Consider the following 16,837-nt stretch of genomic DNA (forward strand, 5'->3'; position numbering starts at 1 on the left):
CAATACTGGTGCGGGGGCCCCTCTAAAACAAACATTTTTTGAAAATGAGTTGTGGTAGGGGCAGCAAATGGCCTCCATTGTAATGAGGTGGGGAGAAGTGGGAAGGACTGCATTTACAGAGCAGTTTAATCACATGGATGGAGCAGCGTGTTCACCTCTCCTCCTTGCTGGGTCATTTCCACTTTGAGCTCTGCAAACAGACCATCTATTGAGTAGTTAGTATTCAGTGCTGAATATTCAATACTAGACTCTTGTTTTGGTGAGTCTTGGGCAAAAAAAGGAGGAAAGAAGACTTCTCTTTTTTCTCATGTTCCCTCCCTGAGTTTGCTTTGCATATTGTTCAGAGGAGACTGGAGTCTTCTCAGAAGAGCCAGGCTCCTAGTGTTAAAAGCACTGGTCTACTTTCATAGTACTTTGTAAAGAAAGGAAAGACAGTTTGGAAGGGATTAAATTCATACAAGGTTTACAAATCTGTAAGGCTAGGCAATCGGGACTTGGCAAAGAATTTTGTCAACCATATTTAGACTGTGAAGCTAAAAATGCATGAAATGCTAGTTCTGTATACACAAATTAGTTCTGAGGGGTACCAATCTTTGTGGGGGGATGTATTAATGTCCTCTCTGCTAGTTTTGGTAGGCAGATACTCTCTGTGTTCATTCTGAGAGCAACAGCATTTGTTTGTTTCTGTCTGGTGTGCTATATTTACCCACCAAATGGTTGTGAATGTTGTGATGACAGCATCCTTTGACAGTAATGAGCAACAGATAGATTTGGAGTAGATACCTATAAAGGGAGGAAAAGGAGTCACCATTTGAGTCAATGTAGCCTCTCTATATTTTAGTTCACACTCTTTTTCATTCAAGTGATTGTCTCTTTCCTACTGCTATGATTATATCCTAACACCAGAGTCATGTATTCTGTGCACATTTGTGTCTGTCTTCTCATGTTCTTTCAGTCTGCTCAACTGGATGCTGTTTCTAATGAGAAATATTTACTCTGGCCTCATTCCTTTAGGAGCTGACCTCGTTTTTCTCCTGATTAAAAAAAAATATAGAAAGTCTCTATAGTTATTTTTTCTCCTATCCTTTATTTCTGACCATGCCTTTTCTTTCCCATTCCTTCTTTTGTTTTCTTTCCCTTTCTTTCTCACCTCCTTTCCAACAACCAGCCTTGTCCCTCCTCTCTCTCTCTCCTGAGCCCCACAACCAGTGTTTTGTGTATCCCCCACCCATATCTCACATCTTTTCATTTTGTCATCTTTGTGGGGCTGTCTTACTGATGTACTACCATCTCTGTGCCAAATTGGCCTGTCTGCTGGATTCATCACCTCCTGAGGCAGAGGGAAGCATTTCATGGGTACTTGATGCAAATTCTGTTTCTTGAGCCACAGCTCTCCTGCTCAGCCAAATGATTCCAGCCCTGTGTAATAATGAAGCAAAGCTGAATTAAGGATTAGAGAACTCCACATCTTCTCATGCACACTGGTGAGCTGAGAGACCATGGCTGCAGCTGGGAATGTCTAACCCAGAAGCTAGGGAGCAGAGACTGGGGCAGGGTGTAAGAGAGGGGAGAGGTACCTAGAATTTAAGGCCCTATGAGCTCGTTTGTCTCATGTTAATTCTATAGCATGAGAAATTAATGGAATCTGGGGCAAAAAGGGCATCAATAGCCTCTGAGCTTTATTCTGGGGAAGAATAAGTCTGGCAGTGATCAAGAGACGTGTGCATTTCCTTGGAAGGAAGTGTTGCAGTTAAATTGGAGACAATTTAGGCCTTTCCACTGAGTCATGCAGCAGACCCTAATGGACTGAGGAGCCGTAACACATCCCACTGGGGAAGCATGAGGGCACGTTCTGCTGCCTGCAGGGCTGGTGCTTGGAAGGCATAAGATGTGTGTGATGATCCTACTGATGAAAAGATTGGCTGTGTGTTGCACAGCCATATAAGTTAAAGTTCAGCACTGAATTGGTTAGTTACTGGTGTCACTAAGGGAATGTGAGGAAATGTCACCACACTGAAATCGGGCCAAGGGAGGTTTGCTTTGCTGCTAAATGAGAAATGGCCTTGATGAAGCAAAAACCAAGCAGCCATTACTGATCTGGTTAAACTTACTTTTCAAAGCAAAATATTAAATAGTATCTGTGTGTTACTGGGAGAGGGAAAGGGCTACTTCTAATTAACATGCATATTGAGTTGGAAATGCAATAGCAATAAGCTATGTAATTCCAGAGGAAGGGGCAGATAGGAGTTCCTTGTTTGATCCAGGGTAGAGTCTGCCCTACATACCGGAATCATTATGCAGGAGCATCTTGTACTGTAGGGCTTCTGGGGGTTTTCTCTGCATTTGGGATGCACCTTCTTAACAAGGAATATTGTTGACAGAATACTTAAATGAAAGAATCACATTCAGATGAACTTCTGCACGGTGTAAGAAGAATAGCACATCTCATGAATTCCAGCTTTTCTGCCCAAATGTTCTGGAGGAGTTAAAACTTATTGACTGTGGTGCTTTTTGTTATTAGTTTAAGTATGGCATGCCAATTTTTAATATACTTTATCAAATAGTTTAGCAGAAAATCAATACCAGCAGTGAAGATCTGGCTAAATAAAACAGAAGCACTCTCTCACACTCAAGTGAGTTATTCTTTGCATTCTTATGATATCATGGTGAATCTTCACAGTGCTTTTCCAGAATCACGAGTCAAATAAAAAGAACAAAAACATTCCTGCCATCATCTACGAAGTGCCCTGGACCAATGTCCATTAACCCTGAAATAGATCCAATAGAATTGTATGCCAAGAAATGAGAACAAAAGAAAGGACTGCAACAAGAGTGTCTGACATTTTCCCCTGTTGGAAATGAAGTAAAAAGTTAGATTAGCAAACAAAACACTGAGGTATCTGGCAGCTCATCAGGGTAGCAGCTCTGCCATCTGCACCAAGGCCATGTGTCACTGTCATCCCTGAGGAGCAGGTGTCTTGGAAGAACAGAAGATGGCTGTGCAGGACCAAGGAGGACACTGGCATGATTTCCTGTGGAGCTTGAAGATGTTCCTGACAACTCACATGCACGGACTGAAGGGTGTGTGCCTTGGCAATGAATGAGGCAGCAAGGAGCAGAACCAGGCTCTGTGTGGCAGGTCCTCCTCGATGGCTAGAGAGGAGCTGGTTTGTGAACTAGGAGTGTCTGTGTGCTGAAGCAGTCACAGGGAACAGCAGCTGGACAGTGACACTTAAATGGTCTCACAAACCTTTCGTTTGGCAGTGGAGAGAAGAATATTTTGATTACATCACCTATAAAAACATAAATCTCAGAAAATTACTGTGTGATTGGCTGTCCCAAGTAGCTTGTTCTACTTGATTTTAGTTGATTTTGTTAAGTCCAGTGCCCTCAATGGGAGCCAGTGGCTGCCAATCCCTGTCATGCCACAGACATAATTGTTCATAACAATGTGCAGAGGCTAAGCAAGGTCTTGTTTAGGTCTTGCTTTTGCAGTAGGCTGAGGCTTTTTAGATAAAGTGAATTTTGTTTGCTTTCTTTCAAGCATTGTGGTTTTCTAAAGGCTTGAAAAGCGCTGCTGTAACCAACCTGCACAGCACTGCAGCAGCATTGCACTTCTCAGGTGGCAGATGTGCCTGCCAGTGGTGCTGTGCTGCAAGGTGTGAGAGAGCTACAGAACATGAATCCTGATTCTGCTCAGACCAGATGTTGTATACTAGACTAGGTGTTTAGTAGTTTGAGGGTCAGACTTCAGGTTTATCTCCTAATCATTACTCTCGAGTCATCTCTTTTGCCTTCAAGGGACTGTTTTAAAGTAGTGATTTGTCTTGCAAGCTGATATGACCAATTGCTCCAAGACATTGAAGTGTTACAAGATGAAGTCTTCACTTGCATTTGTCAAAATATTACATGCCCTGGTGCATTTTTCCTTACTTTCATTCAGATAGCATTTAGAAATTCGATTTGCAGGACACTAAGGGATGGCCGAAGCAGACAAGCTGATCAGATATTATGAATTTTACAGCTGAAGAGGTTAGAAGTTCTTTATCCATACCAGTGGTGCAACATGGAAAGCACAAACAGAGTTTTTGGGGTGCTAGCATGTCTCAAGCCATGTTCAGCAAAATCAGCTCTGCAGAGAAAAGCTCAATGGACCTTGCAAACCTCAGCACCTACTCTGAAACAGACAACAGAAGAAGCTGTCAGGGCAGTGATGGTTTCCTTAATAAGAAAATATACAGAATATATCCTGTTGATACAGAATATATCAACTCTCCTGTTGGTACCATGGGCTATCAAAAGGGAAATGAGAGGTTCCATGAACTTCAGTCAGACCCTTGAACTTTTGAGTTACTGTGTTCACCTGCTAAATCTGCTGTTAGCAGCCACTTTCTCATGTGGTTACAGATCAGATGAGCAGCTAGACAGTGTTGCTGGCCAGCTTGGTACTGATACACTTCGCAAAGAGATGCTGCAGGAAGAGATGAGTAACTCTTCCCTCTGAGAACACCAAACAAATAACTCAGAGGGGTGCTAAGACTCCGTATGCATGAGAGGAGTTCCTCCTCTGTCACTGAAACTGAATTAAAATTAAGTCTATCCTCACTGCTAAATATTTTTCAGGCAGGTCCTCTTATAAATCCACTAAAATTTGGTAGTTCCTTTAAATTTGCATTATCTACTTTTAGATACCTTTGCTCACAGTTACTTACAACTTTTTTTTTTTTTTTTTAATTTGCCTTGAGAAACTGGGGGAAAAATAACAAGAGCAATCATGAGTAAAGATAAAGAGCTGGACTGTTGCAGCTGTGCCATCCAAGTTAGTATATAGCTCAAACAGTGGTTTGGGTCCTAGCTAATCTTATATTCTTATTTCAGTGACAAGCAAACTTATGTGGAAGAAGTGCTGGTCCATGTGTAGCTCCCTAAGTAAATTGTTATGCTTGTCGGTGACTTTAAAATTTGGAGTATGAGAACCAATCTAGAGCTGAAAGCACATGAGAGGGTTTTTAATGCAATTGCTATGGCTTTGGTGAAATAAATGGTTTTGCAAATTTTGTCATTGCCAAAGCCTTGGCTATATCTCTAGGACATGGGGATTCTCATCTCATATATTTTCAAAAAACTAGTGATTCCCACTGATGCCAGTGCTGTGACCCCATCCAGATAAGACAGATCAGAGGATATGGCATAACTGTGGAAAATGAGCACTGTATATACTGCTGTGGGGAATGAGATGAGCAAAATGCAGCTCAGATTAGGTGACCACAGAGCTTTATTCTGCCCATAAAACCTCCTAATCTCCCTTCAGGACACACAATGCCCACAGGGGTGCAGCCAGAACTGGGTATACTCAGTTCCAAGCTGTGTGGCACAGCCCCCCCAGCACCTGTGGCCACAGTGGCTCACAAAGGCCAGAAGAGGCTGTGACTGCAGGTGATGCTGTTTCTGCAGCTACTCCTGACCCTCCTGGCAGGACAGCAGCGGCAGAAGCTACTGTGGCCATGATCACACCTATCTCCTCTTCTCTGCAGAGAAGAGCCCAAGTGGCTCTTGACCTGCTCTTGCTATGGCATTGCTCATGTGGGAGTAATGAGTGCTTTGGGCTGCAAATATACTTAACTAATAACCATTACACAAACAGGGAAAATGTGCTGGCAGTACACAGGCTCCTCTGTTGCATCATGTCAACTCAGGCTCTGGAGAGAGAAGCCTTTCAAAGATGTATTCCAGAAGTAAGCCTTTACTTCTGAAGGAGATAACAAGTCAAAATATTTCATGAAAGATAAATTTCAAGAACATTTCTGCTTCTTATTTCTGATAGTTCATGAAAGTTCCTGCCCCTGAGCAGCTCTTGTATGCTTCTGTCTCAGAGCTCCCAGGCCTGCCTCCCCAGCTCAATCTTTGAAACACCATACAGTGAAAATATGCTGTTTGTTGAAAAGAAGTGGCTTGGTAGGGTGAGGGTGAAGCTACACAGGCTTCTGCTCTGCCCACCTTTGAAAACAAGTTCAGTTTAAACTTCTGTTGGCAAAAGTGTGGTGGGTACATGGAATGGAAATGGACTACTCTGGTACTTGAGTCTCAGTGGATGTGTCAGCTTCAGAAAGATTGGGATCAAAAAGAGAAGAGCCAAAATTAGGGGAAGAAATAGTTCCATAGTTATTTTAAATTCATCTTTCAACATTTAATTTTGAACAATTTCTAATTTTTTTGTCAGTGTAATAGTAAGTTACTCTGTCAAAAAATTTACACTGGGAAAATTATTGTAATTTGAATAATGGTCTCCTTTACCTTACATAGGAATCTCACAGCAGATACAGTGTATTTGTATTTAGTGGTATGCAGAATTATATAACAAAAATTTTAAGGTTGAGGAACACAGTTGTGTGTTTCACAACAGTTCACTCCCGACCTGTGTGAAATTTGGTAGTTGCTGTGATATTTGAAGATGGATCTTCAAAATGCCATTAAAAACATTATTTTCTTTATTTGCTAGTAAGCTTATGATAGTTTCCATGCTGTGTCACAGTTATGAGTAAGTGACTATACTGCATTTTACTACTAGCTATTCCTAATCTGGTTTTTTGCTTTTTCACTAGTGCTGATCCTTGTTTCAGTTCAATTGAGGGTACAGTGTGCTGGGACTCCTGATAGGAAGGAGTCCTACAGGGGGAGAGAAAACGCCGTAAGGCGTGATGCACTAAAAACAGAGTGAGTAAAAATACAGCCTGTATTGGGATGTAGTTTCTTTTGTTCTCACAAGCACTTCCCATTGGAAATTTGGGGTTTCTCATGTTGTGCTAACGATTCATCATTGTTATGCGTTTTGATGTGCCCTTCTGCCGAGTCACTGCCTGAACTCTGTCATTCTGTGAGTTTTCCCCGCTGTGAAATCCTGCCTGTGAATACTGTGAAAACTAAGGTCCAAGTGCAATAATTAAGCTTAAAATTATTAATTATTTTAAAAATTCCATCCCACATGACTCAATGCATATTTGGAACAGTGGTGTGATGTGGTTGGTGCCAGCCTCGGGGTGGAACCACAGCCTGGAGACACCAGGGGTTTTTCTTGCAGCTCTGCCTGGGACAGGCACACCCGAGTCATGAGGACAAGCACATCCAACATGTAGAGGGCTCTACCCAGTGGGTTCCCTAGGCCTGGAGCAAGATCTAATGTTATTAACTCTGAAAGAGCTTCTTTAAGTCAAACCTAATTTTGACTTTTGATTTTGTTCGTTCTTTCTCCTTTTGCTTCATTTTGGGCAGGTGTTACTGTGCCTGGGATCTGTGGGCTGACAGGAATATTTAAAATTTTATCAAAACTGTAGTTGTGTTTTCTTTTAATACCTGAAGACACTGTTATTAATACTGGGAGTTTAAAGCCTTGTGAAAATGGGGGTTTTTTATACAAACAGTAGAAAAATAGCTACTTATTAAATGAAGTTACATATTAGAATATGTATTTATTTATACTTGCATAATTTAGTTTATGAGATAATACAGCTTTTAAATAGTTATTTAGTTTTGTCACATTTTGTCATCTGCCAAATAATTTAACAAATTTGCCATAAACCCCCTGACATTTTTGCTCAAAAGAGTTAGTTTTCTTCATTCTTTTTTGCCAGACAGGTCATGTATCTTTTCAGGCCTGAAGAATTTCTATCGGCTATTTAAATGCAAGGCCACAAAGAGAAAGCCAGTCTCAGGCTGCAGCAGGCTGCACTGGGGTGATTCAGGACCAAAGGAGCTGCAGCACATAATTAAACTGTAACTGCACCCTGCTCCAGGCTTTATACACGGCCGTGAAAACTGGCTGCTTTTCCCATCTAAAAGGGGAATATGCACAGCTATCAGAGACACTGCGTGAACACGGATGATGAAAATGCTTATCGAGTGGCACTTACAAAGTTGGGGTTTTTTTCCTACTACTTAGGCAGGGAATTTGACTAAAGATGGCTGCTGGTAGTTCCCTGCTGCCGAGGGAAGAGGGTGCATCCCAGCTTCCCAGCTCTCGGCGCCGGCAGGAAAAGAAAGGGCAGAGCTGGGCATTGGTCTCCCCTTGGCGCTAATGGCAGCCGCCTTTGCTTTTACTCCCTGCAGCTGGGCTCGGAGCCAAGGGAATTATATACAGCCATGGCTGTGTGCTGAAAGGAGGAGGAGGAGGTAGGGTAATCTTTCCCAAGGCTTCTTGCATCTCTCTCTGATGTTGCCCTCAGCAGCAAGTTTCTCTTCACCTGTGAGACAGCTCACAGTACTAAAACGGGACTGGGGCGATGCTGTGAGCTCATTTTTAGGGCAGCAAAAGAAATCTGGCACAAAGCAGCCATATCCTTCTGTTTGCCCTCAGACAAGGAGGTGATACCTCCCCACCCCATGCAGCTGAGCCCCACGAGCAGGGAAAGCCTCCGAGTTGGAGTCGCCTCCAGCTTGTGGGTTTGTAACTGAGCGGGGCTGATTTCACAGCACAGGCCCTGCTGGCAGGGTTTATGTCACGGTGTCAGCAGCCTTACAGTGATTTTTAAACAAGGCTGTGTTGCACTTGATGGGAGAAGAAATATCCTTTAAAAATCTATTGCCAACAAGTGGGTTTTTTGATGGTTTTCAGAGAAGTACCTCAAGGGAGCAGGCTGTGAGGCTTCTGAGGCACAAGTGTGATGTGAATGAGGAAGATGCACACAGGGATGTGCTTGTATTGGTGAAGGAAGCACTGCAGCATGTTCCTGCTGTGAATACATGGGGAGGGGAATAGCCTGAAGCTGCCACAACACCACAAACACACAAAGCAACAGTACCTGGAGTCTCATGGCAGGGCCTGGAAATCAGCTCTGAAGGGTTCTCAGCACACCCTTTCTGAGTTCTGCACGGGTGCCATTGCCCTTTCGTATACATGGCAGTGGAGGTGGTGTGTACAGAGGAATATGCACAAGTTTGTACAACTGTGTGGGTTTAAAAAGCAGTTTTTCCTGCAGGATGTATTTGGCCATGACCATTTGTTTGTTTATTGGCATCTAGTGCTGAAATCAGGTCATACCAACTTTTATCTTGTATAAACCAGATGGGCAGCTTTCCCAAGATGTTGGGTTCCTTCTTTCCCTTCAAGCCTGCTGCTGAGATGGGCTTTTGCTGGCTGGCAGAATACTGCCTGTGCTGTGCAGGTAGCCTGGTGGCTTGTGGGGGGGCTTATGGAAAGGGATCTGGAGCCATTTCCACGTCTTTGAAGGTGCTTCTGGCTCTGGCAGTTTGCTGAAGCGAGGCCTGTTTCCCCTTGTTTCTTGTGCATCTCTTCACTCAGTGGGGTGCTGCCTGTCATAACTTGCAGGTTTGCCTTGCAGTCTTCCATCCATCCCTTCTTTTTCTTGCTTTAACCAGGGGGAGGTCTCTGAGCATGAACTCATTTCTGCCCGTGTTCATGCCCTTGAAAAATAATCTTATGAGGGAGGTCAGTTTATTGTAGCAATACCTAGGGATTTAGGCAATCTCAAGAACTCATATTTCATATTTTATCCAAGGAAATACATAAGAAGGTGTAACTTTTGCCCTGAAGACCTGTAACAGTATATTCTGCTGAGCCTGGTGCATCCTCTAAAGTCATCAGGGGATGTAAGCTATAGCATCCAGGAAGAACAGTGGATTCAAATCAATGTAATGCTGTAGGTATGATCCACTCATCTGACTGGTGGGAACGAATTGAAAACCAGGGAGGAACAGGAGTGGCTGCGTTTGCTCTGTGGGGTGACAAAGGTTTGAGCAGCTCAGCAGCTGCTGACTTGCTACACTGGGCTTGTACCATGGAGGAAGAGATTTCAGTAGTGCCTGAGACTCCACCAGTGTGAATGAGGTTGTAGGACTGGGCTTCACAGAGCACCGTTTGAGCCTCCATTTAACCAAAGTTCACATGAATGATTGATTTTATACCCAGTAAGATTTCTTCCAAAACCAGCAGGAATACTTGAGGATATAAGCCTTTGCCAGGCTAAGACTTGGAAACTAGTGTGATTTCTGTGTTTCACTTGATTTTTATTTTTTAATGTATCATGTGATGGGGGGTAGAATATCCCGAGGACCTTTGTTTAGCACACAGAAGTGTTTCAGCCTCTGTAGTTTAAAAGCAAAAAAAAAAAAAAAACCAAAAAAAAACAAACAAAAAAAAAAACACCAAAAACAAACCAAAAAAATGAAGCTAGAAAACAACAGCTAAGTTTGAAAGCAAGAAAGGATTTTCTTGCTAAATATACTCAGATGAAGAATATTTTAATACAAATGTTCAAGATCACCATCTGTTGAATGCTGACACTTTATTTAGATTTATCTGTTGCAAGTTTATATTTTATGCAAAAACAAACAAATGAGCATATTTTCTTTTTTTTTTTTTTTTTTTTTTTTTTGCAGAGAGTTGGATTGAACGATGTCTCAATGAAAGTGAAAACAAACGTTATTCCAGTCACACCTCTCTGGGGAATGTTTCTAATGATGAAAGTAAGTAACTTGTCATTTATGTAAACATGTCCAAGTGTCCTTTCCTGCTATATAAGTTGCTACAGCTCGATTAAGTTTTTAATACTGTGTATTTTAAAGGGTCAACTCACTTGACATACTGAATAGTTTTATTAATTTTTTTTCTGGGATACTTGCATTTTTTAAATGGAAATAATACTGTTTTTTGGTTAAAACAATCAGAAGAATTTGTGTGTCACTGAATTAAGGTTGAAAGACCACTAAAATGTGCTGTTAGGATCACCTTAGAAGAAAAGCCACCTGTTTTGCTTTTCACTGGTGAACACCATATGGTCAAAATATGGGAAAAAATGTGCTGTTTTCAATACTAGTACATCAAAACATAAATTTAAAAATCTTTCCATTAACAATGAAACAATTGTGAGATTAAAAAAATAACTTACTAAAACATATTTTATTTTCAGAGAGAGAAAACATTTATCAATCTAGCTGATTTAAAATCAGCTATTTTTTTTCTTTTCTAGTGATAGTAATTTTAGATGTTGATTTTTAAACAATAGCAGGTAATCAAAATTATTTCAAAGTAGTTTAAAACAACCAATTTGTTTGTTTTTAAAATTGCAAGACAATTTCTAGCCTACCATTTAGTTTTCCCTGTTTATGCAATTTCTATTCTGCTTAATTTGCCTAAAGCAAAATATTCTTCATGTAACTTTTCATCTCAGGAATACATATATTCCCATTACAAGATATTAATGCAGATGGAATTCTTTAATCCAGTAACTAGTAATTTGCATTTCATAAATATATGTTTTAAAACTGTATTTTAAATATCTTCATTGATGCAGTTCCCTTTTACTTTTTTTTTCTTTTTGCATTTTAAGAGAATTAGTTATTTTGACATCGTGGTAAAACTACATGCCTTGTAGCACAATGTTGTAATGGGTCATGAAATTTGCTGTATTGAGGCCTTACTCTCTAAAATTTGTCTAGGGATATCTTCTGTGGGAATATATCTGAAGAGGAAGGAAGATGTTAGTAGAAAAATGGTATTTATTCATGACTCCCAAGCTAAGAATTATAGACAAGAATCTTTAAAAACAGACAATAAAACTGGGAGAGGTTTGGGGTTTTCTGTTTTTTAAAAAATAAGGAATAGAAATTAATTTATCTTAAAAAATTATAGCAGATTAGTGCTACATATATATAGTGCTATATATTAGTGAAAATACAAACAGCAGCTTGTAATTTTGAATTTCATGAGAACTGGTGAGATACACAAAGTTCATTTCACTCTGATGCTACTGAGAAAGTGGTGGAAGGAATCTGTAATGAATGAGATGTGTCTTCAGATCTTCATTGGGTCAGAATTCAAGATTGTTAAATATGCTTTAAATATGAGCATGAGAAACTTCCACATTGCTGGGGCCAGTAAAATGAGGAGCAGTGTGGTTTACAAGAGCAGGTGTTTCAGGCAGTGGCATTGAGAAGATGGGATGGTGGCTCATTCTGCCTTTATGTTCTGGAAATAAGGGGCAAGCAATGATAATGAAAGGCAGTGAATTTAGAACTGATAAAACAAATACATAAATGAATTTGTTCCTCTATTTGTGTGCAGAAGACATTGTCACAGCATATAATGGAAACCCAAATGAGAGGCAGAGTTGATTTTATCTAGCTTCCTTCTTAATAGCCAGTTCTTCCAGATGCTTCCTTTGCACTGATTACCAGCATTTCTGCAGTGCAGATAAGAGAATTAATCCACCTGAAAAGTCATCCTTGTTTTGAGGGGGAGGTGAGGGAGGGGAGAAGGTGAAGAAGTAGGAAAGCAAAATAAGCCACAGCAATAATCTCTGAAATCCAGAACAAACCAGAAGTTTCACTGTAGAAATCATTGTTCTATGTGCTCCTTTCTAGCCCTTGAGTTCTTTCTAATATTTTTCTAACACCACCCAAAAACCAACCAGAAATTTCCAAACCATCATGTCATTCTTTGTCCAGCCTCAGTCATGCATTTACAAACAAAGCAGGAAGCAAAATGTTTTGAGAAAACCCACATAACCCTATTTGAATTCTTCAGAACGATGGTCAAATTGCTGTTTTCAGTATAGGTCCAGTTTTATCTGCAATCAAAAGAAAGCCTAAACCACCTTTCTCTTGACTAGTTTTTTGTCTCTACATACGTGAGGCAACTGTTGGCTGGACTACCAGGGACAAAGTGGGTTTGGTTTTCAGTTGGTGTGCATTTTAATTTTTGGTCTTTGCTCTACTGAAGATTGAGAACTTGTGCTGAGAACTGATAATGTTCATAATGTTCATAATGTTCTTAATGTTCATAATGCTTGCTCTTGTGACTCTTTTTATCCTGGATGATTTTAGAGTTCATAGGGTTTTAGTACAGGAGTAATAGTTTTACTGGTCTCCTTTTCTGCAGCTGAAGTATGCTACAGAACCACAGTTCAGGCCACAGGAGTCCTTTGCAATCTTCCATTCTTATCCAGACACCCCCAGGCCTCTTGAACCTGCATTGCACTGGGAAAGGAAGTGATGCCTCATAGCCATGGATTAACATCATCTCTGTGCTTCCTGGGGTGGTTCTTACCTTTTTGGAACATTTTATGACCACTTCCAAACCACTGTCTTTACATTCTAATATAAAAATTATCACTACATTTTATTTCACTTCCCAGCTTTTAAAACATATTTCCTGCTGCCACTTCCATATTCCACATTAGTCAAAAGATTCACAGGAAAAAGGAACAGTACAATCTTGTAGCCAATAATTTTAAAAAAACCAACTCCATAACATTTTCTGTGTACTGTGCATTAAACCAGATTATCCAAATTGAAATAGAGGTCTGGAAGAACACAAAGGCTTATGAAAGTTTCAACTTCAGTTCTGTGGGGAAAGAATCATGATGTTTCTTGATTAAGTGGAAGGGTTGCTTGTCCAAATTTTCTTGCTTATTTAGATATGTGAATGTGTAGACTTCCTATGAGATAAAATATTCAGACTACTTTTTATGCTTCAAAAGTGGTGTTCAAAATCCATGTTCATACTGGCTGTAATGACTTACCCAACAGCTTTTCTTTTGTTTGAACTAAACCTCTTATTTTTCCATTAAAAAAAAAAAAAATAAAAAAAGAGCTACTTATTTCCACTGAAGTTTTCTATGGAGAAAATTATTTCTTTTTCAATTATACCTACTCAGTGAAAACTATGCTCCCATGCTTCTCAGAGGATTTTAAAAGATCCCACTGTTCTAAAAGCATGAAATACATGCTAATGAGCCTGAATCTCATTTATGGTTGCATCTAAGTAAGAGAGGAGATAGCTTAGTACTATAATTTAATTTTGGCTAAGGCCAAATCACTTCTGAGAAGGATCAGAATCTGGCCTGCAGGGGGTACAGAGGAAGAGGATATTCCTCTGAAAAATGTGCAGCTACTAAGGTGAACTAAGGGAAGGATTTTATCTATATAAAGATACAAACCATGTTAGCTTCTTAGTGGTTTTAGACACATGCAGTCATCACTGGAAAATACAGGGCTCTCCAATTGCCTCCACAGTGAAAAGAAGAACTTAGTTCCATTTTAGTTAGCATAAACAGACTAAAACCAACACGTTACAAAAAAAGATGTGTCTTTCCTTCAGGTTGTTCCACTCCCTGTGTTCAAGGGAGTAGGCTCAAAGCTGCTGAGCACAGCTCCTATTGTCTCTGTGTCTTGCACCAAGAAGAAAGAAATCCCTTAAGCTGTACCTAGAATCAGACAGCAAAAGTTGTAGGATCTCAGTGAGATCTCTGGGAAAGCCACAAAGATATAAACATGCACAAGATACAAACAGGACTCTACTTGAGTGGTTTTGAAACAGAATTTTGGAAGTAAGATGGAGCACTTAGCAAAAGAACTTCCATGGAGTTAGCAAAAGAACTTCCATGGAGTTGGATCCTCTGATATCTCTGTGAGCCAACAAATACTGTTTTTCTAGAACACCACTGATTCCTGGTTTTATTATGTTTGAAGGCCGCTTCTGTGCTGAGACTTTTACTTGCAGCTGTCTAAGCTATTATCTGCATTAGGTTTGGGATGAGTACCAGGGTTTCCACCTGATCAGGCACATTTCCTTGGGATGCTGGTAGTTCTACTGGCAGTGGCGTGAGCACGCTACATGGGTTTCTCCCTGAGGTGCTGGGTGTGAACCCCTGCAACTGTGAATTGAACAAGATTTTCTCTTGTGACTTCAAGACCTTTTGGATTTGTCACAGAAGAATTGTCATGTCTCTTCTTTGACAGTGCCTTGTAGCAGGACTTCTTTTCAGTGACTTTATTTCCTTTCCCTACAAAATAGGTTGGATTTTAAAAGTATTGAATTTTAAAAGGTATGACTTTATTTTAATCTACAGTGTTGTTTTTATGTGAATTGATAAAATGACAGGCTAAAAAGTAAGAAATGCTGTTTTCCCTTCCCTCTTTCATGTTAGAAAAAGTGATCTGGAATCAGACCTGAGTCAAGAGTTAAACATTCTCTGTTTTATATGGACACCATTAGGTGCCCTGATGACAGCTAAAATATAAAATATAAAGCTATTTATTATTTTCTGCTGGTCAATCATCTGATGAGATTATATTGTTAAACTAGACAAGGTAGAATTAAGAGCTTTTATATGTAATACCGAAAGTTTGTATTTCTAGGTCCTGTCTATTCCTGTACCATCTGCAACCCCTTCCATCTTTTTAATAGAAAAGTGAAAGTTTGGCTGGCAGCTGGTTCATTGACAGAAAACAAAAAGTTGCACTATTTTCCTGTACAGAGAATTTACTTTGGGGTGACAAGCACTAACTCTCTGAAAAATTTAGCTTTGTTGAAAATCCAGTTGTTCAATGGAAATCAGTGCTTAAAGAAATTTTCTGAGTTACAGTTGAAGCCCATCCTTCTTTTTAAGGGATGCTTAAGGCAGGATGCTGAAGGTCTTTAAGAAGGATCCCCGGGAAGCAAACATAACTGAGGAGGGAGACATAAATTGTAGTTTATTACCTAATTGTTAGTTTGTGTCATTAAAACAAGTTCTGAGGGAGGATTTGAGTGGGAGGAGCTGGGCGCAGCTGGTGTGAAGTGCGTCCGAGGGCAGGTTAGGTAAAGCACCTGCTCACGGCAGCTCATTCTTAATGCAAGTGAAAAACAGCTGGTGGGGGGGATGTAAAGGGTGTAGAGATACTGTGCAACTTAGATATTGATTTGCAGTTTGTTGTCTGGCACGTATCCAGAGGGGAGTTCAGCCACGTTAGCGCAGGTGGAAACCATCCCCGGCAGGTCCTTGGGCGTGCGGGCGGCAGCCCCGGCCCCGCGGCATCCAGCCCCGTGCGAGCGCCGCGTCTGCTGCGCGCCGGCCGCCCGCCTAGGAAAAGCAAACGAAACCCACAGTTTAAAAGTGATTTGAGATGCGTATGTTGGTCCTGTGCGCTGAATAAAAGCGGGCCCTGAAAGGCAGGGAGGGAGTGTGCGGCCCAATAATTAGGGGCCCATTGTGATGCAGATGCGGGGGGGCTGCGGAATGGGATTTCCCGGCGCGCAGGGGAGCGGCCGCGGGATGAAGGATGCTCGGCTGGCACAGCCTCCCGTGGGTAAGGCAAGAAGCCCTGGGGGACGAGGGCTGCGCGCAGAGCCGCCCGAGTGGTGTTTGTGTGCGTGGGCTCCCGGCACGGCGCAAAAGCATCCCAAGAGGGTCCGATGTGCGCAGGAGGCAGCGAGGCTCCCGGAAGGTCCCGCTCCTAAAGGCTCGCTTAAATTGCTTCTAAAAGTTAATTACATGAAGAAATGCGACTTGCAGCGTGGTGTACAGGTTTAGCCCATTATTTAGGTATCAAAGCCATCTGTGCTGAATGCTTTAATTGGGGACAAATCTGTTAAAATCTCAAAATGTGTTTGATGCAACACTGTTTCCCAAAGAATAACATTCTGGATTGTGCTCCACTCAGCTTTCACCCAGGAGTATTTTATATGTTTAACAGAACACGATTTAGTCAGAATTATTCTATGCATATTTCTAAGTTGTTTCAAAAGAACAAATGCCTACTAGGAAGAATCCAATAGTTGAAATTTTAATTACCTTTTTCTTTATTCATCTTTTATCCAAATTTTTTGAAAGTCAACAAATCAGAGTTGCCTTGGAGACAGTTAATGGGGAAAGTTATCAGAGAAATCACCTGAAAAGGAATAAAATATATTACAGAACATACACTTCTTCTCATTCAGAATTAATCACTGTAAATTTATAAACATCTAATATTTACCTTCTGTTAGGATCAAACAATGGATGTACCCCATTAATTTAAATGTCTTAGCTAATATAAAACTTGTGTAAGGCAACAGTTCCCT

The 16,837-nt window shown here is 40.8% G+C and overlaps 1 protein-coding gene across 2 annotated transcripts in view; it reads left to right on the plus strand.

Annotated features, from left to right (window-relative positions):
• Nucleotides 1-16,837, plus strand: part of RFX4 (regulatory factor X4) — an 85,836-nt gene that overhangs the window by 9,242 nt on the left and 59,757 nt on the right. For both annotated transcript variants that reach the window (XM_021535952.2, XM_021535963.2), the window contains exon 2: nt 10,393-10,479. In XM_021535952.2, the coding sequence (XP_021391627.1) occupies nt 10,393-10,479 (87 nt within the window). The remainder of the gene's footprint in view (nt 1-10,392; nt 10,480-16,837) is intronic.

The sequence above is a fragment of the Lonchura striata genome, chromosome 5, assembly GCF_046129695.1.
Source record: "Lonchura striata isolate bLonStr1 chromosome 5, bLonStr1.mat, whole genome shotgun sequence".
Classification (NCBI taxonomy): Eukaryota; Metazoa; Chordata; class Aves; order Passeriformes; family Estrildidae; genus Lonchura; species Lonchura striata.